The 24068-nt window shown below is 49.9% G+C and overlaps 1 protein-coding gene and 1 non-coding gene across 6 annotated transcripts in view; one reads left to right on the forward strand and one right to left on the reverse strand.

The window, feature by feature from the left end:
* The window catches only part of SLC43A2 (solute carrier family 43 member 2), a 43075-nt gene that overhangs the window by 7133 nt on the left and 11874 nt on the right, over window positions 1-24068 (reverse strand). For 4 of the 5 annotated variants that reach the window (XM_037070055.1, XM_037070054.1, XM_037070053.1 and 1 more), the window contains exons 3-12: window positions 22669-22879; window positions 21525-21580; window positions 20792-20868; window positions 7656-7748; window positions 6117-6250; window positions 5830-6032; window positions 5267-5413; window positions 3365-3376; window positions 2622-2760; window positions 1122-1248 (exon numbers count right to left, since the gene is read on the reverse strand). In XM_037070055.1, the coding sequence (XP_036925950.1) occupies window positions 1122-1248; window positions 2622-2760; window positions 3365-3376; window positions 5267-5413; window positions 5830-6032; window positions 6117-6250; window positions 7656-7748; window positions 20792-20868; window positions 21525-21580; window positions 22669-22879 (1199 nt within the window). The remainder of the gene's footprint in view (window positions 1-1121; window positions 1249-2621; window positions 2761-3364; window positions 3377-5266; window positions 5414-5829; window positions 6033-6116; window positions 6251-7655; window positions 7749-20791; window positions 20869-21524; window positions 21581-22668; window positions 22880-24068) is intronic. The other variant, XM_037070052.1, reaches the window with a different exon arrangement.
* LOC119003859 (small nucleolar RNA SNORD50) lies at window positions 8977-9048 on the forward strand. The gene has a single exon (XR_005070060.1). It is a non-coding gene; the product is annotated as a small nucleolar RNA SNORD50 (small nucleolar RNA).

Here is a 24068-nt window from a genome sequence, read left to right on the forward strand (position 1 = left end):
GTTGAAAAAGGGCTGTGCCTGAATGTGCAGGGACATATTTGGGCAGGCTCCCCCTTTCCACTTCAAATGCCTCATTGATTTTTCATAACTTTTCTTTCCATGGGAACTCAAAAAAAAAAAAAAAAGAAAGAAAGAAAGAAAAGAAAAGCAGATGACTGTCCTTGACTGGACAAGGTGGCCAGGCAAGGGTTTGTCAGTCTCACAGAGGGCAATCACCAGTAGGCTAGGAGGACACCAGGGAGGTCACACTTCCACATGGAACTGGGACAAGTTGCCAATGGGTCTGCACGCACAGCGTCAGCATATTCACGTGCTAGTATCCATGCGTGGTGTACACCTGAGTATTCAATGTACCTCAACACATGGCCACCTGTAAAAAGGAAGGGACTCGTTTCTCCCTGGACCTGGCCCAAGATACCACCTGACCTTGGGCTTCACCCACTTGGGAGCAATACCATCACTCAAGTCCCTCAAAATTAATCATCTTGGGGTTTGAGGCTAGTACACTTTCATGGACCTAAGGGTGGAACCAGACAGGTGACAAAATCTACCTTGCTCACATCCTCTGACAAAAGTCAGGTTTCAAAAGCATGAAAAATCTGTGGAATGAAATTAAGCTTTGAACCCAGATGCCAAGCAACCACCACAGTCTTTTCCCACTCTGTCCTGTGTACAGACCCTGTGGGCACTCCTGTACTTAAGGGACAGATGCTCCTATCAATACCAGATTAGCTCGACCTCTTTGGACATCAAATTTCAGCTGTTTGAGCAATGCAAAACAAGTAGCCACAGAGCTACTGAACAAAGCTCTGGAAAATAGTGTAATGGTGGTATTCCTGGTAGGCAAATACACAGAGGGCCAAGAGGAATATGCCTTCACCAGGAAGAATCTTTTGTGAAAGGCAATCCCGGTGCCACCTACAGCTCCCTTCCGGGATCGAGCACAAAGCCTGGCAGGTAAGAGGCTCTTGGTGAATGACAGGGGCTGGGTAGTTGGTCAGCTGAATTAAATGAATGAAGAGGCACCATTCTCTTCGACAATGGCTTTCATGGCACATCATGCACCTTTCAGTCACATTGTCCCCTTACCATACCTGACCTCTTTCTTTCCCCATACCCACCTGTAGGGGCAGGTTGGGAATGAGGCAGGTCACCCCAAAACCCACAAGCAGCACGTTTGTAAAGGCAAAAGCCCGCATGGCGTTGGTGATCTTCTGGATCTGCCGGTCCCGCTTCTTCTTCTCGCCCCTGTAGAGACACAGAGCACACACTGGAGCTGAGCGTTCCCTGAGCGTTCCCTGGAGGAGGGTGGGCTCTCTCAAGGAGTCAGGCCCTCAGAGTGACAGCTTGTGGAGAGCTCGAGACTAAGAGACCACCCAAGCATGTTGTAGGGACTGCTGGGACTAGATCAGCACTGGGGTTTCCCACGGCACCCTGCTGACAGCACCGAGCAGGAGCCTCAGTGGAGAGGTCAGATGCGAGAAGATGGTCATCAGCACACTGTGCTGCTTTAGTGAAGACTGAGCACAAATGATGGGGCGGGAAAGAACAGAGCGTGCCCAAGTTAGGATGTGGCAAAGCCTCACTTCATCATTGGCTCCAGCTTCACTGAAGTCCTGTAGAGAGCTGAAGATAAGGCAGATAATAAGCCAAATAAGGGAGTGAGTGGATTTCCCCTTGGGGTGGCAGGAGGGAGTGAGGTAGAAACAAACATGCAGCAGATGGAACTGGAAGGGGCACAAATAACCTCTCGGCTGTAGGACCTGACCTAGATAAACAAGCATTCTCTGTAATTATTTCCTTGTGAATTTGCCATTACTGATTCTAGTCTTACCACCCACCGATACCCCATAGACAACTATATGACATCCAAGAATGAATGCCAAGTGCTGGAAGATGTGCAAGGAATCTCAGGCAAGCTCCTCGAACTCCTAGCTTCAGTTTCCCCATCTGTAAAATGGGTATCACACTGGTACACACCTCGCTGAGGTGTGGACAGGCTTACTGAGCTATTGTGCATTAAGTGCTTGGCACAGGGCCTGATAAAATAAATAGTAGCTTTTTATACTAAGGCGGAGTCACAGTAGACAGCACTTAACTCATCCTCTGATCTTAAAGCCCAACCTTTACATAAAGCGGGGCTCCAGCACCTTTTTTTAATGCTCACAATCATGGACACATCTATTAACAGCTGTTACAGGTAGAGCACTCTGCCACTCCCACCGAGTGGAGTGAGCCTTGTAGGCAAGGCAGCACTGCTTTAAGATCGTTCACCCATTGTGCTGCTCACGCTAAGGATCTGCATTCGGCCCTGAAGTAGAATGGTTTGATAGCCACTGTCTGCACACAGACCTTCCTCTCACTTCTCTCTTCTTTCATCTAACTCAATACTCCCGAAGAACTGCCATCAAGGACCAAAGGCAATAGACCTGAAGGTGTGCCAAGCTGAGTGAGCAAGTGTCTCAAAGCCCTTGGGAGATGAGCCTCCAGCACAACCCTCTTTCCCCTCTCCTGCTGACTTTAAAACCTACCCCGCTCCCAGTCTTGCCCCTGCCTAACGCTAGACTCCGGGGCTTCTTTCTCTGGGGGCTGAGAGCCAGGCATGGGTCCTGTCTACGCACTGGTTGGCGTCTTTCTCCTCGGGCTCCTCAGAGGCGTCTTCACATTCCTTCAGCCTCCAGTCCATGATGTAGCCGATGATGGGGGCTGTCAGCAGGCAGAGCAGCTGGAGCACACCGAAAATGGAGGTGTAGAGGCTAACTGAGAGGGAAGACGGGTTGTGTCATGGCGGGTGTTCCTGACAGAGGCCAGGGGCAGGCACTGGGCAAAGTCTAAGCCCCCACAGGTCCTTCTGGGGTCTTTCCAGACCCCCTCTTGTCATATTGGGGATCTTGAGGGGAACCCAGAGACCTTAACCCCTGAATTCAAAGCTGGAACAAGGAGTAGGCACCCTATTCTCTTCTCCAAATCCCCTGCCTGCTTCCAAGAAACAGCTAATGAAATCCAGTATGTCACAATGACTTCCCCCAGAAGCTCCAGGAAGTCTCTATGACTTGGGAACCACAAAATTACACAAAGCCTGGGACGAAGGCTTTGTGTAAGACTGGCCATTAGTCCTCTGCCTCTAGAAATACACCAGAAAGGCGTCACTCACGGGGACTCTGACGTAAGGGCTTCGATCTTGAAAGAGCCTTAAAATTAAGATGGAATTTTGGGGGGCAAATGGAAACTGAAAGCTGACTAACCCACCCCACCCACAGTTCTGCCTAAAACAGGTGTTTGCAATTCAAGGCAGGGCGTTTCTTCATTGAACAAACACTGGGAGGGGATGCTGCAACGTGCCCTGGCAGTCCCCCCTGCTTACCAGTGGCCATGACTGCATCAAGAGAGCAAAGGGAGAAAGCAGAAAGGAGCAAGGTCAGATGTAGAAATTTCGAAGGTTGTCATAGGGAGACGGCACATGGGGCAGGCTGGCTAGCTCTGGCCCAGCGAAAACCTCATTTCCCACCCAGACCTGAATCTCAAGCACCCATGGGTGGCTGAGCTTGAGTCAGGTTTCTAAGAGCGGAGGTGGGAGAGCCCAACACAGGCACTCGCTGATGTTTCTCTATCTCCTGGGGCCTTAGTCACATGCAGCTGGTCCCTGGTCACAGACAGGCTGGTGAATCAGGCCTGTGGCTTGCCAAGGACAGTGATGGGGAAGTAATGTGGGTGCAGACCTGGCAGAACTCACTGCTGCGTGGCCCTTCGGGAACACCGCTCTGTCAGAGCTGCACTCCAAGGTCAAGAGAAGTCAAATGACCCACCCCAACTCCCAGCAGAGCACCTGACACCACAGGCTCTCCCTGAGACAGCGAGCACTGGTCTGCTGCCCCCCACCAGCTCCCCGACCCTGACGCCATCCCTCTGGGCACGGGTATCGTGCACCACAGCTCACAGGGGCAGGATGGGGAAAACCAGTGCCCTGTCAGCTACAGATGGAATCTCCTGGCCCAACTTCTGCTCCTTTTTGAAAGTGACTTTCTGAATGTGGGAAACAGAAAAAATATTCCTCTTAGACAGCAAAGGACTTCTCAGAGGACCTGAGTAAAAGCTCACTACTGGGCAGCAGGGAGATGTGCCTTTGAAGGGCTGGTGAGGACCCTTCTCTGCACACTTCGGGGCTTCCACCTCCTGGGCCCAGGAGCTCTTAATAGAGGGTGTTCAGATCAGCTCTCCCCAAAGTTCGGTCCACAGACTTTAGCAAGTATTACATAACGAAAGCATTCCTGTGGATGCAACAAAGCTAAATAGGTTATTTTTTCCCATAAAAAATAGAGCCTTACTATGTCAGCATTCATTAGGAAATTTTGCAAGGGCACACTTCACAGTGGAACCAGTGTTTTCTGGGTGCCTTTGTCATCTTCCCCTTTTGTTAAGGCTAGATTTCTCATCCCCTTTAAAAACCGTGTTTGATTCCTTATGGTCCCTAGGGAAAAACAATTAAACTAACACGAAGGATGCACACCAGTGAGACTGCCAATAAAAAGCCTTTGCCGAACGTGTTTGTCCCACTAGGGATGACTCACGCTGACTCGGCTTGGGCCCTGAGGAAGCGCCGACTTTCTCTGCAGAATCAGAGCCTCTCATCTGCCAAAGGCCTTTTGTGTTGTTTTGGGGAAGCAGCGTGTGGCTATCGGTCCTGTTTACCAGACTGGACAAGTCTCGACTGGATCACACACATGAGGAAGCCTTCCCTGGCCCTGCTTCCAGTTCAGGGCGCAGTTCTCAGCGCCAGGCCAATTGCCCCAGCGTCCCCGGCAGAGACGGCCCGGGCCCCCTCGGCACCTGGCTCCCCACGCAGCAGCCCTGTGGTTTCCCGGGGGGCTCCTGGGGCCAGGCTGGATCGCCTGTCCTCCAGTGGGCTCTCAGGTGGAGCACTCTGTTCTGTGCAGCGTTTTCACTCACAAACACATCACCCAGCCCCTCGGGCGATGAAAAACATACACCTCACACACCAAATACACATAGTTATTCTAGCCCTCCCTCCCCTCCTATCCCGGGAAACGCTAATGGGGATGTGAAAGAGCGGTGGGGCCGGCTGGGATGCAATGGCTCTGACAAGTAACGGGTCTCTTGGACTCTGTCATTTCACAGCCCTGCTGGCCAGACCAGGCTAATACATTCAGCCAGCTAGGCAGTCGGCTCGACCTCAGGTGGCAGAAATGACCACCACTGGTAGGGGGCCTCCCTATGGGGCTAGCACCAAGGTCCAGGGGCCACCAACCTTTGTCCTGGTTGCCGATGACCAGGAACTTGAGGATGTTGTTCATGGCGCCCATGTAGAAAATGAGTCGCAGCTGCGTGATGCACATGGTGACGAGGCTGAGCAGCAGGATGGGGCTGAATATGCTCTGCATGAAGGACGGGGCTGCTGCAGGGAGAAGGCCACAGGTGTTCAGGGGCTGCATCTCTGCCATTCAGGGGCCCCGTGGTGGGGAGAGGCAGTTGATTTGTTGACTTAATCACTCCATGCTGGATGCAGAGATGGGCTCCGTGTGAGGTTAAAGGTGTGGGTGCTACAGGTGGGGTCACCCAGCTGTGTAACTCAAGTTGGGTGAATCCCTGGCTCTCTCTGAGCCTTAATGTGCTTATCTGCTGTACACAGGATGGACGGTGCTGTGTGCCCTTTTGGGAGGAAGTGGGAACTGAGATAAGACTCACAAAGTCCTCAGCCTGGGCCAGGGCTTCCAGGGCTGAATTGGCTGTCCCTCCCTGTCTTGGGGGTGTGAGTGGGGGTGGGCATGTGTGTGAGGCAGGCCTGGCAGGTACGGGCCTCATGGCAGGTACCTGCAGCGTCTGGCTGGCACTTCACCTCCAGGTCGACGGTGGACAGGCACAGCTTGTGGCCCTCCTGCAGGGCCGCCTGCTCCTTAGCAGTCCTCATGGAGCTGCCCACACTGAGGCGGCGCCCCACCGTCGTCACCTGCTTGTAGAACTGCTTCCCTGTGATCTTGTGGTCAAAGCCCAACCAACTGAACTTGATCTTCACCCTGGAGGCCACAGGAAAGTGTCTGTCAGTGCTGCCCGGGACCATAAACTGGGGTGGGGTGGGGACAGGCAGCACAATCACTTACGAGTAGTCCATGTCCTCTGGCCCTGGGAAAGGCTCCAGAGGCCAGTTGAAGAAGCAGTTGAGGAAAACTAGCCCAGAGCAGCCAGCCCAGACCACGAGGATGGTGATGAAGGGGGCACCGAAGTCGTAGATGACCTGAAAGGCAGGCCCGGGGCCAAGTCAGCATGGGGAAGCCAGGCTGGGGAGCGGTGGGGTCACCAGCAGCCCTGTTCTCCTGTGCTGAGCTGTGTGAGGAGGCACAGCCCTGTCAACTGCGGGGTTTGGTCATCACTCTGTATCCTGATTATCCCAACTCTCCCTGTCCTGTCATTAGCCCCTGTGCCTCCTCTCACACCAGCTGTCACTTCCTCAGAGAGGCCTTCCCTGACTACGCCATCACTGTCATATCACTGGCTCAAGCGAATAGATACACACAATGACATCTTGATTGGTTCACTCGTCCACAGTTAGCTTAGCTCCCTGAGAACAGGAACCTGCTAGTCTTGCCCACTGATGCTTCTTCAGCACCGTGAAGAGCACCCATAACAGGTGCAAAAAATATGTGATGAATGAACAGGGAGCTGTCTCCCTTTTCTCCTCCGTGAAACGGGTGCAAGGGTGATGTGTCCTTACGGTATGGTGGCAGGGGTCAGGCAGGTGTAACCCTAGCAGAGTGTTCAGTGGCAGGGGGAAGGCTGCTGAGCACGAGCATGGTAGCTATTACTGTCATTACTATAATTTATTTCCGGTACCAGAGTTCCCAGGGTACTGGCAGAAGCTGCCCAGCTCCCCAGGGAGGGGACCTGCAGCAGCTAGACACTGAGATAGGAGGAGGCGGCACATACAGGTTTCTCTACACACCAGGAGTGTGATAATTCCTGTAAGTCCACAAGATGCCCGGCCCTAGACAGTCCAAGACACTCCTTGATTCCCAGGGGACCAGCCCACATCTGTGACTCCTCCTCCTCATCTATGGCCTCCCCACCACACACATCAGGAAAGGATATTTCACTTGGTGCAGGTGCCAGGGGAGACAGAAGTTCCTTCTAAAGCCCTGGTAGGAGCAATGGGATTTGGAGTAGGAACTGGGGCTGATGGACTGTGAGGTGTTTGCTTCATCCTGACCCTGTGTGACTTCCATGGGCTCAGAATCCTGCCTGGGAGGGAAACAGCTGAACCAACTTGGCCAGAGCAGTGCTTGGGCTAGTGGCAAGCAACAGCCCAACAACAACAGACCTGGGGGTGGGGAGACTGGGGCTGGACTCAGGCTCGAGGACAAACTCACCCACCAGCTTTCTCTACCCCTCACAGAAATGCAGAAGTGGCCTGCAGTGACACCCTGTAGTGACATGCTTGAATTTTCCATTCCCCACAGCCCAGTGGGATTCTATTCTTCCTCCCATGGTGCCAGGGTGCACCCTCCTGGTGAGAGGGGGTGGGGGAGGTGGGAGGGGCCAGCCCAGCACCCAGTTACGTCCCTCTTCAGAGAGGGCCAAAAGAGCCTCAAGAGAAACCTCTGCTCAGACACTAGTACAAAATAAATGTGCTGGCCACACCTCACCTTGATTCCTGGGAAGGTGACTGCTGAGGAGGCATAGGACCCAATCATCAAGGCAATAAACGTGGACCGAAGGTCACCAAACATGTTGGGCAGCTGCAAGACAAGAAGCAAGGGGACTTCAGCTGATAGAAGGGACAGAGGATAGACAAAGGAGGTACTTTTTCTTATCTGCTCTCTTCCCCTGATATATAGGGGAATTAGTCCAGAGGATAATTACTACTAAGTGAAAGTTTTTCCTTCAGGAACTGAGGCTGGTAAGGGCAGGGGAGAAGTGCAATGCAGAATTCGGACCCCAGACGTAAGGACAGAGCTGTTGGACCTCCTGGCTGGCAGGTGCCCCTCCCCTCCTCTCCAGCACAGGCCAGGGGCCTTCCACTCCTGACAGGATTACACCAAGGCACCAGCAAGCAAAGTGGGAGACTCGGGCAGCCCTCAAAGGAAGCAAGCCAGTTAAATATAAGAATCTATTTGGGGACGAGGGAGTCACTTCTATAAATAAGAATATCAGCATCTCAGAAGGGTCAGATGTCAGCAAAATCCGCTCTCCGTTCTGAGAGCAGATTTCTGGAGGGTGTCAAAGCAGAACTCTATAGCTCCCTCAGGGCTGGCCAGGGATTTCTGCTTCTGAATTCCTAAGTGCAAAGAGGGCTTTCCCTTTCCACGGTTTTGTACCGAGATCACCCCCTGGGAATGCCAACGGCAAAGAAGGCTCAGGCTCTCCTCCCAGCATGGCCACTCTGTTGCATCTCACCGAAACTCATTCTGGGCCCATGCATTGTAAGTGCATTCCACACAAACCCAGACATAATAAACTAAGACAATGCAATCATGGATTCAAACAGACAGGAGGCCAAGTACATCCCCCAAAGGCCAGTCAGAGCTTCTCTCTAGAACCTCAAGAGAAGCTGCAACCACGTCGCAAAGGTTTCCACCCACACTACAACGTCCCCGCACTGAGGATGCCTCCCTGGATGGCTATGCCGCCTGTTCCCTTGAATTCAGACTATTTAGATGGACTTAATCTATGTTCCCTGCCCCTGTTTGTCTGCGATCACTTTGGGTGTTAGCAAACTCGAGAGAGGCGATAGCTGCCTGCAGGCTAACCTACTGTTGCTGAACAGAGGTTGTTTGAACTTGGCCACGCACCTGCTCCTCATCAGTTCTGCCTACTTCCCCAACAATTAAATATGAGTAACGCATATATCAAATCATCGTGTGATGCCATGTTTTACTAATACAATGTATTATGTAATTATATCTCAATAAAACTGGGGGAAAACAAGTGAAAGACATCATCCAAATTGAAAACTTTTGTGCTTTGTATTTATGATGATCCTATCCTGAACCTGAATTTTCTGGCGAAAAAAGTTAGTATGAGTCTGGCTTCTGAGACTGACCATTATAAGGACAATAACACTTAAAAAAATAAACTTTAAGTAAGTTCTGATGTTGCTAAAGAATAACAAATAAAATAAAACCTTTTGCCTGTGAACCAGAGGATCGTGGTTCAATTCCCAGTCAGGGCACATGCCTGGGTTGCAGGCTGGTTCCCTGCAGGCCAGCCCCCAGCAGGGGACGCACGAAAGTAACCATACATTGATATTTCTCTCCCTCTCTCCTTCCCCTCTAAAGATAAATTAATTAATTAATAAAATCTTAAAAAAAAAAACAACTTTTGTGCATTACATGACACCACCAAGAAAGTGAGAAGGCAATGCACAAGGTTTTACAAATCACACATCTGACAAGGGAGCTGTATCTGGAATATGTAAAGAACCCCACGACTCAATAATAAAAAGATAAATAACCTATTTTTAAAATGGGCAAAAGATATGAATAGACATTTCCCCAAACAACAACAACAACAACAACAAAAAAGGACAATAAACTCATGAAAATATATTCAATATCATTAATCCTAAGGGAGATGCAAATTCAAACTACAATGAGGTACTAGGTTCATACCCTCTAGGGTGGCTATAATTTTTAAAAATCACATAACAAACATTCTGAAGATATAAAGGAATCAGAACCCTCACAGTACTGGTGGGAATGTGGAATGGTGCAGACACTTTGGAAAATGGTCTGGCTGTTCCTCAGACAGTTAAATCCAGAAGTACCGTATGGTCTGGTCACTCCACTCCTGGGTGTATGTCCAAGAGAAAGGAAAACACTGTCCAAACAAAAACTTGCCCATGAATGTTTACAGCAGCACTATTAATAATATCCCCAAAGTGGAAGCACCCTCGACATCCATCAGTGGATGGGCAGATGAACAAAATGCGGTATATACACAACAGGGTATTGCCTGGTCACAAAAGCAAACGAAGTACCGACATACAGTGCAACACAGATGAATCTTGAAAACACGCGATGTGAAAGCAGCCAGTCACAAAAGCCACATATGGCATAATTCCATTGTATGAAGTGTCCAGCACAGGCAAATCCACAGAGAGAATAGATGAGCAGTTGCTCCGGACTGGGGTAGAGGAAGCTGGGACTAAACAGGGAAGAGATGCTAACGGATACAGGGTTTCTATTTGGGGCAATATAACTGGTTAAGGTGATGACTGCACACCTCTACGATTACAATAAAAACCAGTGGATTGTATCCTTTAGGTGAATTACATGGCATGTGAATCATGCCTCAATATCACTGTTAAAAACAGCTTGACAGCTAGCCCTTTTCCTTTTTCCTTAAGTTCAGGCTTCCCCTAACCCTAACTCAGGCAGAGGTCAACTGAACAGGGTTTTGGGGACAACATACAACTCTGATCTGATCTTCTGGAGTCTTCTATCTAGTTTTCTATCTAGAACTAGATCCCAGAATTTAAAAGGAACAAAACTAAGTCCACAGCATATGATATGAGGCCAAGGGGACCATCCAGGCTCTTCAAGGATTTCCCAGCACTTGGAGCTCTTCCCCTCATCAAGAGTGGATTCTCTGTCCACTCAGGCTTCTTAGAGACGGTAAGAAGAGGACAGTGAGCAGATGGAAACTCCCACAACAGGAGATGGGGGAAATGCGCGATGCTCGGGTGTGCAGAGGGACACCCAGGTGAGCAATAAAAACACCCACTCCTACTCTCTGCACACCTGCCTCCCAGGTATGCTGTGATTCACAGGACATGCCTCGGTTCCTGAGCTCACATATTTGGGCTTCTCCATGCTGGCTTACTCCAGCAGAGGCAGCCTCGTCGGGGGAAGGCAACTCTGGGGCCAAATCAGCCCTGGGGAGAATCCAAAGACTAGTTCTGCTTGTGTGGAAGCGGGTAACTGTTCCTGCCTGGAATGCCGCTTCAGCCAGGGCAGGTGAAGGAAGAGAGGATCAAAGGGGACTCAGAGCCCAACTGGAAGAGCAGATGGAGGACAAGAGCGCGGTGTAGCAAAGGCCACCCAGTCAGAGTCAAGCCAGGGAAAGACTTTTGCTGTTGCAGTCACCTTTGCGCGAAGAGTGCCTTGGACTTTTCAACAGGGCTAGGGAATACTCCAGCGAGGCAGACAGCTTGCTACCAGCCCTGTCCCTTTTTCTGTAAGCTCAAGCTTGCCCTAACTCTAACCCAGGCTAGAGCCCAACAGAACACCAGGGGTTTGCGGCCAACATGCACCTGATCTATCTTCTGGAGTTGTCTCCCTGGAGTGCAACTGGGGACAGGGAAGCTGGGATAACAGCTGACTTTCCACCTGCCCCTGGGTGAGACCCCCGTCCCCATGTCTGGACAAAGGCAGTAGCCTTCCAGCCGCCTTCCCTGCTGCCCTGCCTCTCCTGGCCTAGGACGTAATCAGTAACGCCAAGAAAATTCTCCTCCCCAACACATTATTCTGGTCAGCGGGGCCATTCCTAGGGGAGCACAGAGCCTCAGGGCAAACCTACTACACAGCATTCCCACCAACACCAACACCTGTATTTTAGGTTATGATTCTTTTCCCTGATTGGAAAAGCAGTGTACATCCATGGTAAAATATTTGAAATAAAGTACACATAAAGAACAAAATAAAAACCACCCCGATATAGCCATGTTACCACCTCGAAATATTTCCCTTTAATGTTTTTCCTATATATGCCTGTAACTTTATAACGAAATTGGGATCATAAACTACAATGGGTTTGTTTGGTAAGTTTTGTATCTTTTAAAAGATCTTATTTAATTACTTATTTATTTTAGAAAGAGGGGAAGAGAGAAACATCCATCAACTGGTTTCCTCTCATACATGGCCCATCCAGAAATGGAACCCGCAGCCCAGGCATGTGCCCTGACCAGGAATCGAACCAGTGACCTTTTGCTTTACAGGATGAAGCCCAACCAACCGAGCCATACCAGTCAGGGTGCTACCTATGATTTTATAAACTTTTTTTTTTACTTAATATATTACAAATGTTTTCTAACTTAGAGTTCATCTTCAACATACTTCGTAATGACTATCTGGTATTTCTTTATCTGGATGTTTCACAGTCTATGCATTTCTCTGATATTGGACCTCTATTCCCTTTTCATTTTCATTGTAAACAACACTTCAATGAACATCCTTGAAGATACACATACAGGGTCTGGCACAAATAGCGCCCCTTTTAAATTACAAAATCATAAGCATGTACTTCTATAACACAACAACATCCCACTCTAGCACACCATATGACATTTTAGGTGAAATGTTCAAATGAAAACTATAAATTACTACATCCATGTTATTGCCCCACCAACCACACTCACACTGGCATTACTTCTGCCGGCCCCTGCATGTAGACATAGCTGTTATTTCCTAAAGGCAAGTCCCCAAAGGAGAACCATTAGACAAAGGGAATACACATCTTTAAGTTCTGTCATACTCTGTGCCAAACTGTTTCTGGAACAAATAAACTCATGGAAATGCACTCCTGAGTGTATATACCAACCCACAGTCCCGCCAGCAGCACAGCAGAGCGGACTCCCGGTCACTGTAGCTAACCCGACCTCACGCATTAGCATTGTTTTTAATACTTGCCACTTCACCAACATCCTGGTGTTACACAACCTATTTCTTTGTGTATATGACTGAAACGAATTAATGACTGATACGTGCTTCCAAGTAATCTGGATGGTGGGTAGAGGCAGAAAGTAAGGAAAAGTGGTCAGGAGTTGATCATTGCTAAGGCTGCAAGACGGAAGTGTGTGCTTCGTCGTCCTCTGCTCTACAATGCCACAGACAATCGAACTTTCTGCCCTGGCTGGTGTGGTGCAGTGGATTGAGTGCCGGGCTGTGAACCAAAGGGTCACAGGTTTGATTCCCAATCAGGACACGTGCCTGGGTTGTGGCCCAGGTCCCCCAGTAGGGGACACTCAAGTGGCAATCACACACTGACATTTCTCTCCCTCTCGTTCTCCCTCCCTCCCCATCTCTAAAAATAAATAAATAAAATCTAAAAAAATAAAAATTTAACTTCTCATGAGTCAAAAAAAGAAATTTAAAACACAGAATTTTATTACTAATGATTTTGAACACTGTTATACAATTTTTAAAATCAGTCATTTATAGTCCTCATTTGTCCTTTGTTCTTATGAAGATGTTAACCTTTTAATATAGATTTAGAATTAGCTCTTTACATATCAAGACAGTTTGTTCACATACTATAGGTATGTTTTCCCAGTTTGTCATTGAACTTCTTAGCCATGGTGTCTTTTGACCAACGGAAGTGCTGAAATAGGCAGTCAGAGTGTGTTCTGGCTTTGTGTATGTCAGATGACAACTCTCCGAAGGGAACATGGGGGAGGACCCTGACCAATGACACCCAAAGCGTTAACACCCTGGCAACAGTGGTCACGAAAGAACAGCAAGCACAAGAGAAGAGAGGGTTTCCCTGTGGACACTCATTATTTTTTAATGTTAACACTAATCATGTGATCCTTTAAGCCACTTCCTTCCCTTTCTCCTCCCAAAGCTGTCACACCTGCCAGAAATCTCCCCACTCGCTGTGCCCCGGAGCGGCGTGATCGGAGGACTCCCCTTATTATTAAGTGGTGATATATAATAATACAGCATGGTTGTATTAATATAATAATGTATTATAACAGCATTATTACAACAGCAATTATTTGTAATACCTGCTCTGTATTTTATCTTTTTTTTCTAGATTCTTTATTTATTTATCTTTAGAGAGGAAAGGAAGGAGAGAAGGAGAGAAATGTCAATGTATGGTTGCTATTCGTGGGTCCCCTGCTGGGAACTGGCCTGCAACCCAGGCATGTGCCCTAAGTGGGAATCGAACCGCAATCATGTGGTTTGCAGGCCCATGCTCAATCCACTGAGCTATACCAGCCAGGGCTGTATTTTATCTTAAAAACTCAAAACAACCTTAACGAGGTAGGTGTCCCTTATCACCCTCACTTAATGGGTACAAAACTTTAGAATTAGGAAAGTTAAGGGACACCCACTACCTGGTGAGAGTCAAATTTGGGATCCAAAGCAAGAAGCTTACATGCTCCACCTCTGGGCTACCATGTCACTTGGAAACCTCCAAGTACACACTTCAGTGGGGCCCCAAAGCAATGACCCTCATCTCTCATGCCTCCCTGTGTTCCTTGTCAAGCATTCTGTCTGCTTGCCTCACTAAAGATTTCTTACATCCCTCTAATGCTCCTTTTACTTAAAAAAAATTTTATTTACTTATTTTAGAGAGAGAAGGAAAGTGTGAGGGAGGGGGAAAGACAGAGATAAAAACATCGATTTGTTGTTCCACTTATTGATGCATTCATTGGTTGGTTCTTGTATATGCCCTGACTGGAGATCCAACCTGCAACTTTGTGGTGTATCAGGACAATGCTCCGACCAACTGAGCCACTCAGCCAGGGCTCAGATGCTCCTTTTAAACCTCTCTGCCCCCTCCCCTCCTCGTGGCCTTCCTTGGCTGACCTTCCATGGTCCTGGGCCATACCATCAAGTGGACTCTCCTGTTTCATCTCCCTGTCTTGAGTCTCTTCCCTTCTTCTCCCCCTCCTCTGCCTCTGCTTGACCTCAGCTGCACATAATGGCTACTCAGAAGCCTGGTGATGGAGTGATGGCTGAGTACTGAGCAGAGCACTCAAGGGCGGGTGGGTGGAAGGGAGGGGAAGAGCCAGTTCAGCTGCCAAGTAGGAAGCCGGAGCTGTGCTGCAGTGACAGATGCCAGGGGAAAACACTCAGCAGAGGCTGCTTCCTGACTCGGAAGTCACTGCACTCACAGGTGGGTGCTTTACCACCGCAGCACCCCCAGCTCCGGGTGCTTCCCAGCACCACCCCTGTGGCCTGAGCAGGCAGGGCTGCAGTGGGCTCAGCTGGGCAGAAGCTGCCCTCCATGCTGGCTGTTTCTTCCCATGGGGATGTAGCTGGTGACTCATTCTCTCAGCCCCCCAGCTGCAAAGTAAACAGGCCCAGCTATGTGACCTTCCTAGAGGGGAAACCAGTAGCTACAGATGGCCCCTCCTCTGGAGTTCTGGCCACAGAGCAAGGCTACCCCAGAGTGGTGACTCCTGGTGGTGAGGATGGGCTGCCCTCCCAAGGAGAGCCCCTCTAAGATGTCTCTCTACCCAGGGACCCCAAGATGGCCCTTGGGCTTGCTGGCAGGCAGGGACAGAAGGGGCCACTATGTAGCCACCTGGCACTGATGTTCCAAACCTGTGTTTTCCTGAGCCCACCCACTAGGGACACACCCTGGCCCTTGGGGAGATGCCATGTGCAACCTGGGCGGAGGCTGGCATTCTGGCCCTCAGGCCCCTTCCAGAGGTGTCCTTGGGTGGTTGGTGTACACACCCAGAGCTCTGTACAACCTGTACAGGCCAGGATCCAGGTACCAGTCTAGACAAGCGGACTTAGCAAAGCCAGACTATTTCCTAACCCCAAACAACCTGGCAGCTCCAAGCACTTAATGTCAGGAGCAGGTCCTTCTGGTCACCTTTCCACTTCACTGCTGAAGGGGTAGGAGGAGGGATTCCACTCCCCTAGCCACCTCATCTGCCTTCCCAGCCAGGTCAAGCCCTGCTAGTGCCCCCTGAACTTGTCACATGCTGAAGCAAGTTCATGATGCGGAACCCTCTGATGGGTGAATTTTTCCCAGGCCATTGGTAATCAGCTGACTGCTCTGGGTTCACAAGACACAGAACAGAAACTGAGAGTCAGAATAGGTTCTGGGCTCTGAGACAGTCCTGCCCCCATAGCACCTAGGCTCCTGGAGAGCTGACCGGGGCTGTGGGGACTCTCGCCTGGATACAGAAACAGGTCCGCTGAGCAGGAGCACTAACCCCACCCCGACAACCCCCAGGGGCATCTGCTTCACTGCTGCGCCTGAACACTTCCCTCCTCTTCTCTCTGGTTTTGGCAGAGTGTTATTTATTCTGTTCTCTTCAAACTCAGATCCGAACTGCCACGGGATCATTTCTTCCCCAGGTTCAAAGTCAGACTTCAGTGAATCGAATAGGAGAAGCCCACAGAGAAATTTTTCATCAAGGAGCCTGGCAACCGTTTGTAATCACTTTTCTGTGCGGGTTTCAGCTCAGAACGCCCCGTCCTGCCCACATTGACAGGGGTCAGAGTAATGAAGTGGAAAAGACATGTCCACAATGTTGGCTGCATCTGCTCCCATCTCTAAGCAACCTAAGCCTGGCTTGTGGGGTGGTGCCGCAAAGACGCTGCCTTAGCCACTGGCTGTTATCTGCACTCCAGCTGATGGAGCGAGTTAAAGGGTTGTGCAAATGCAAGGCACTGAGCAAACAGACTAAAGTGTGCTGTCCAGGTGTTGGGGGAAGACTGTGGCTCACCCCTGGTGGGGGGGCTCTACTCTAAGGATACTGCCCTGTGTCGCAGGAACCCGAGAGTGCCAGTTCTGCCATCAGGGGGCCCACGTGGTATGGGATTCCCCATGCCCCTCTGAGCCCTCCCCCCAGGAAGAATCACCCATTAGTAGGCCTCTGGGGTTATGTAAGGGAGGCCTCCATCTGCCATCTTGTCCTGGCCCCCAGGGAAAAGGTATTTTGCCCATTTGGGTCCCCCATCAACCAACAGAAGTAACGGCTTACAGTATCTGCAAGTCTTCATTTATGCCACAGCCCAATGAAACACAAAACCCCTTGGGGCTCAGAAAGTCCCCAAATGAAGGTTTCCACGACAACACCCCCCCCAACCCGGTGCACATTCCCAAGTTATCATGGACCATATTCCATGGTCCCAAAGTATTGTAGATTTGATTTAGATGCTCCTGGAGGCGACTGTGAAGACTCCTTGGGCCCCCCAGTTAGAATATGGGCGGGAGACAAACAGAAAGTGCCACCATGCTGCGAGCTCTGCTTCTCTAGGAGCTGCTGCTGACAGTTCTGCTTTTTAAAGGCCTGGGCCACGTCCAACAGGACTGAGCTCTGCTCAGCAGATGCTTTGGCCAGCCCCAAAACGTTGCCCAAGCGCTCACGCCCTGTCCTCTCTGACCTGCTTCTCATCCCCTCTCAGGGTCTGTCCTGGAGAAAAGCAGCCCTGGGAGCCCCCATCTGAGGCCTCAGGAGACAGGAGGGTGCCATGAAGAAGCCTCAAACCAGGGCAGTGGTCGAAGGGAAAATAGATGACTTCAAAAGTACTTAGAGAAAACCGCTGAGGGAAGGTGGCCTGTGTAACTAGAAGGGGGGTCAGCCCCTGCCTTCCCATTGGGTACAGTGACTGAGCAACTTCTGGGTGCCTCTAGACCAAAGGTTGTCAAACTTCTTCCGTAAAAAGCCTCACAGTAAATATTTTAGCTTTCGCAGGCCATATGGTCTCTACAAGTGTTTCATTCTGTACAAATGAAACAAGTGGGAGTGGCCCCGTGCCAATAAAAGTTTGTTTACAACACTGACTCCCTGTAGTGGTCTGGATTGGCCTGGGGGTGGCAGTTTGCTGACCTCTGCTCTAGACCCAAGAATACGGACCTTAGAAGTTACAAGCCACCGGCCTCCCTTAAATAGATCCCTGCTAACCAAACGCTTTAAGTGCCGATCAGACAGTTTTCTTGGCTGGTCACTGTGTGGCCTGTGTAGCCTTTTACCTCCAAGTGGGAGAATGAGGTGCTAATAGGAACCCTCCAGGCGGCAGGGCTTTGAGCCCTCACACAGACCTATTCGTGGATGTTGAGAGCAGTGGACCGCCCCCAGAACCATGAACCCACAGAGCACACACTCGGTCTGTCCGCCTATAATCTTAAGGGAGTGCACAACCCTCCTAAGGCTTATTCACAGACCACATGGAAGCCTAAAAACCCTAGGGTAAGATCCCTTGCTCACTCAAACAGACAGCTAATTTCTTTGTATATGAAAGATTACCCTGTAGAAAAACAAATGACACAGAGAAGTAATTCAAGAATAAAATGGCCACAGAAAAAAGTGAAAAGATGTCAAGATGCTCCATTTCACTAACAAAAAAAACATTTTTTAAAATAATTTATTTATTTTTATGTTTAGAGAGAGAAGAAGGGTGAAAGAAAGGGACAGAAATATCAGTGGTTGCTTCTCAAGCACCCCCTACTGGGGACCTGGGTCTGCAACCCAGGCATGTGCCCTGACTGGGAATCAAACCGGGAACCCTTTGGTTCACAGGCCGGCACTCAAGCCACTGAGCCACACTAGCCAAGGCTAAAGAAAAAAAATGTTTAGATCACGGTACATCACCCTGATCAGCCTGGCTGAGTGAGTTGAGCTTTGTTCCACAAAACAAAAGGTCGCCAGTTCGATTCCCAGTCAGGGCATGTGCCTGGGTTGCAGGCTGGGTCCCCAGTTGAGGCACATGCAAGAGTCAGCTGATGGACGTTTCTCGCCCTCTCTCCCTCCCCGCCACAAAAGTAAATGAAAAAAATCTTTTTAAAAATTTAAAATCATGGTATGTCATTTTTCACCCAATCAGAGTGGCTAAGAGATTAATGCTAGGGCACTGGAAGGGGCGTGGAGAAAGGCACTCTCATGCGTTGGCAGGGCAGTTCCGGTGCACTCTACAACGTTTGGAAGGGCCATCTGACAGTGTGCATGAACATTTAAAGCGTGCTGAGCTTGTGGCCCAGCAACCCTGCTTTGTGTACACGTTTTACAGAAATCTACGTACAGGAATGTTCACTTCAGCAGCATCATAAATCAGAAAAACTGGAAACTAACCCAAGTGTCCATCAGTAGGAAGCTAGTTAAGTAAATTATGATATATCTATATTATAGCATCACATGGAACTCTTTAATAATGAGGTAGATCTCTAGAGTTTAAAATAATAAGGTAGCTTTCTAAGCACTGGCAGGAAAAGATATAAAAGTTACATTAAGTATAAAAGGCAAGTTGTAACAGTATTTCTTTTTTAAAAAGAATAACATTGGTATATAGATTATTTTTTATATACACTGAAGAGATACATTCTAAACTGATAAAGGTAGACTCATAAGGTTCTACAGTCTACATATTTCTGAAATATTGACTTTTTAAAATAAAAATATTTTTGTTTCTTAATTTAAAAAAACAAAAAGAAAAAATTTTATGGGCTTAACAGTCTCCCCTAACGGACTCTTATCAACTATAAATTCCTTTTATAGGCTTTCTTAGTGAGGATTCCTGGTGAGGTGATGTCTGTCTGTCTTATGCTGTATCACAACAAAGCATCTTTCTGCATCTTGCAGCATAAACTCCTCAAGCTCAAGGACCATCTCCTTCTCTTACCCGACTCAGCCCTGCCATGACATAGGTACAGAGTGACTAAAATAATGGGGTGGAGCCAGGTTTCTAGGTTTCATCTCGATGGGAGAGGTGGTCATCTTCAGGCTGTCAAAGAGCAAACAGAACCACGGCTCCTGCCACACGGTTCACACAACTTAGTGGAATGTGTGGGTTTTTGTGAATTCTAACAGATTTCCTACAGTTAGAGAGAGGATACATTTGTTTTTCCTTAATCTCCCTGGTTAAAAAAGTCGAAACAGAAAAGCACAGAAGAGTACAAACCCAACCGCTCTCACCCGGGAGCAAGGTAACCAGAGCACCCAGATCTGTGGGTGTGACCCACTGCCCGTGCACACCGCCCACATGGCCCTGTGCCATGCCCCTTTGTCACCTAACACAGACGCCACTGAACACTCATCTCCTAGGACCCAGGCCCAGACAGCTGATCCTTCCATCCAGAGCAGAGTTCACAAAGCAAAGCACGGGAAGGGCGAATAGAAGACATGCTGGGCCCAGCCTAGCCTCTGGCTCACAGCCCGGAGGACAGGGTTCATGGCAATGTCAGGGCCTCTTCAAGTTCCCTACAAGACAACCAGTAATCCCAGGGGTCCCACAAAGCTAAATAAGGGCCCCTCAACAGCTTGACTCCTTAGTGGAAAGAGAAATCAGACACCAGAGTGCCCTGCAAATAGTGAAAGTACTGTGTCATAAAAGCTTTTTCATGGGGAAACTGAGGCAGGCCAGACTTTCCCATTGGACAGGAATCTTTGAAGAGCCCATTAGTCTGTTTTCCCAATGGCCACCTTGCCCCACCTTGCAGAGAGCTTCCTTCTCCCTTCCAGGAAGGCCTTTCCTGGCTCACTTTCCATGAGAGCTTTCCTACGGTCTCTCTCACCTCCCAAAGGAGCACATTCTGTGACATTCTGGTGCTCCCCATAAGGGGGTGTTCAGCATCCTGAGAAAACATCTTTCCCTCGAGGGTCCTTCTGTGTCCTGGCATATCAAGACCAAGAAGAGAGGCAGCCTGCGTGCTCCCTGGGTTTCCATTCAGTTGTGGACAAAGGCAATGGCTGGGGGAAACTCTGAGGGAGGTTTGTTTGCAGGCGACACTGTTAACCAGAGCTGTCACAGAAAACAAGAGAAAAGCAAGCGGCGGTAGCTTTTATCTCCCTGCTCCTATCTCTCCCCGACACATGGCTAGTAAGCTGGCTTCCTCAGCACCTAAGCCAAGGTCAGCAGCCGATGGGCCCGCTCGGAGAGCTGAGCCCTGTTGTGCCTGCAGGACCTCCCTCCCCAGCTGTGGAGGCCATGGCTGGCTTCGCTGTCTGGCCGCTTTATCACCAGCAGCCCCCTAGTGCTTGGGATGTCCAGGCACGTGCCAGTGAAGGGAAGGGAAGGAAACTGAAGCCAATGAAAGCTGTCTCAGCTTCACAAGGAGATGACTGAGCTGCGATCTCCTTAAAGAAATCGATACTTACTGTTAACGAGGTGAAAGTCATGCACATCCCACCAAAGCCATTCAGAGACAGGGAGATGAAGATGAGCACAGAGAGAGCTGTGAGAAAACGGAAGGCATGTAAGCAGGGAACCACCAGCTGCGCTTCAGGGAGGCCAGGGCTTGGGCTCTTACAAAAGGTGCCTCCCCACCTTCTCTTCTCCACTAACCTGAGCCGCAAGCGAGAGGCCTAAAGAAACTGCTTCACTAAAACAAAAAATACTGGTATCCCCAAATCAATCAATGGTGAAACTGAAGGCCTATTTTGGTGTTTGTTCTAAAAGTCCTTGAAGCAACAGCTCCATCTGGACAGGGCTGGTGGCCAGGTAGCTTCCTGGCTACCTTTAAAGTACTGGCCTGAGTTGCCTCAGGCAGATGCAGCTGACGATTGTGCACACACCCCTGTAGGGGACCTGGCTCTGTGAACTTGTCTCTCAGGTTGGACCAAAGAGGCCATCTCATACTGGCCTGGCTTGGTGATGGCACGGGAGTTTCACACAACCTGGGGCGTGCCTCCCACATCTGTCTGGGGTGACTGTTCTTTCACGCAGCCACCCATTTGAGGTAAGTAAGTGGGTAACAGCCTAAAAAGCATCGCCTCTCACTGGATCAGTGAGCACAGGCCTGGCTGAGTGCCCTAGAGCAGATGGGCCTGTGAGCCCCTCTGGGTGCCCTCCCCAGTCCCTGACAAAAGGGTAGAGAAAAAGTGTACTCACAGTCTGGGTTACTTGCTCCATACGCAATCAGCAAGCAGGAGACAGCAAAGCAGGCACTAAAAATGAGCAGAAATAATGCATTTTTCCTATTATTGCTACTTTCATATTATTAGTATTTGGAAGTATTCACTATGTTTCAGGTAGTTCTGGAATATTATATACAATATTTTATTTACCAATTCTAAGGAGTATCATTGGCTCCATTTTATTGATGAGGGGGAATAAAAAGAACTGATTTCTCCTAAGTCTCCAACTAGTAAGTGCCTACGCAGGAATTCCAGCCTGGCAGCCACATCTGGTAAACAGCACGCTGCACTGCCCCCTCCCACCCCGACTGGAGCGGCCAGAGCTCTGAAGTGAGCAAGGGCACAATCCACTCCCCAGGTTCCTTGCTCATTTAGCCACGGGATGACGGAACCCACCAGATCCACCTGGCTCTGCGAACTGGGGCCTCTTAAAGCTCCAAAAGGCGAATGAAACTGCTCCACCACCCATTTCCTCCCCAGTCACAGGTCTCACTCACTGCAAACCACTGCCCTCCAAGGTGACCCTTCCCAGTGGGACTGGCCTGGAGAGGCCATGACCTGAGAGGCCAGTTGCTGGTTGACTGACCCTGAGTCTGGCACGCTGGAACTATACAGACCAGGGACACGCCCCCTGGAGGATGCACACGGTGATCCATACAGGTGCCGGTGGTAGGGAAAATATTAGGACTTCTATTTTATAATTTTTAACCTCAGCCATTTTCATTCATATTTTTGCATATGTATCACAAAGCACATAAAAAATTAAGAATGGCATATATAATTGATAATTCCATGTGCTTATATTAGAAGTATATTTTAAAAACCTGTTTTTTGCTGCTAGAGGTAGGTCAAGAAGACTGTGGAAGCCAGTGACCTTAATGACAAGCAACTGCAGACCCTCCCAGGCAGGCCTGGGCCCTGTGCCTCTTTTATGCAATACTGGCACATTACAAGGACCACAGTATCCACTGACTCAGGGGAAGACAGGGTAGAAAAATCCCACTCTGGGTGGGCATTTAGGGATTTCCACAGTGTACCTGATAGCAGGTTCCAGGATTCCCTACAGTGGGGAACTCAGCCCAGGATCCACCAGCCCATCTCCCACACCCAACACTGACCTGCCCAGCAGCCTGAGCTTCCTTGGGCCATACTTGTCCATGACGATGCCCAGGGGCAGGGTGATGGCACTGAGCAGGAAGGAGCCCACGGTGAAGGCCAAGTTTAGCATCTCATCCTGGGCCTTGCAGCTGAGCCAGCCATTCACCCAGGTCACCTCTTTCTCCTGTTCTGGTTTTGCTGTGCCCCCCACTGTGCCGTTGGTGACATTCTCTGTGTGTGCAGAGGGAGGAAAACCTGATCACAGGGTCGTGGTAAGGATCCCGAAGATCAGAGGACCAGGTGCACATTTGAAGTCACCCCAATGGGAATGGCAGAGCTGTCTCTGGGCCGCCTGAGGGCTCAGGCCACCCCACGGCAGGCCTGGATGTCCATCTGGCCCAAGCCTCCTAAAGCAATAGCGCAGAGGTTCCTAACATTTGCAGGTATCACAGACCCTCTGGTGAATCCAGTTCAGAAAGCTACGCTCCAGCTCCCCAGAAAATGCACAGTCTTACCCACCCTTCTCAGGGGCCTCATGTGTCCCTTAAAGCAACCCTGAGCCTGAGGCTGGGATTCCTGCTCTACAGTCACCCAGGCCCTGGAATAGTAGACCTCAGGACCAGCCTTAGCAGTGGGACCCCAGGCTGGCCAGAGCCTGGTCAGCAGCTCTGTCCATGGAAACAGATGCAGCCAGCACACAGGAGGCTGATGCTGGACCACCTGGGAAGGACAAACTGCTGGTCTCACTGCTATGCCCTGGGGTTCTCTGAGGTCAGTTTGGAAAAGAGTGAAGGGCCCCCTTTACACTAAGTGCAGGGGACTTCTCAAACACACCATCCTCGTGCTACCTCCTCCCCTCCCATTTTCAACCACCAACCGTCACACATACTAAGCTGTAGAAGCTCTTGGACAGTTCTTTAACAGTCCCCACCTACCTGCTCCCACCTGTCGAGGTGACCTTTCTCACTTTCTAGCTATAGTCACCATGTTTACAGTCCCTGAGGCCACACCTGTGCTATAATCCTGGCCCTTAACGACCCTCTCCAAAGTCCACCCAGCACCAAGACAACAAAATAGGCAGGGAAAAGTGCTGTGGCAGCTGCAGGCAGGAGGGTGGGGGACAGGCCTGGGATGCGAGGCTGAAGGACTCTCTCCTCTCTGGGACTGCTAGTTAAGCCATGCTGACTAATCCTGAAGCGAGAGGAGCGGCCTCTGATTAGATTTGCAGGAAGCCGGGAGAGACGAGGAAATGCCTCCTTCAGAGAACCGAGTGCCTCCAGGCTGTGGCCCTCTGGTGCCAGGGCTGTACAGCTGAGGTCTGCAAAGGCCCCCCAGGGCTGCTCCAAGGACAGAAAAAGATGTGCTTTGGGTGAATCATGCCATGTACCGACCTCTAACCAACAAGCCCTCCTGGGGGCGC

The sequence above is a fragment of the Sturnira hondurensis genome, unplaced genomic scaffold (assembly GCF_014824575.4).
Source record: "Sturnira hondurensis isolate 20B ecotype Veracruz unplaced genomic scaffold, ASM1482457v3 Scaffold0018728, whole genome shotgun sequence".
NCBI classification, from domain to species: domain Eukaryota; kingdom Metazoa; phylum Chordata; class Mammalia; order Chiroptera; family Phyllostomidae; genus Sturnira; species Sturnira hondurensis.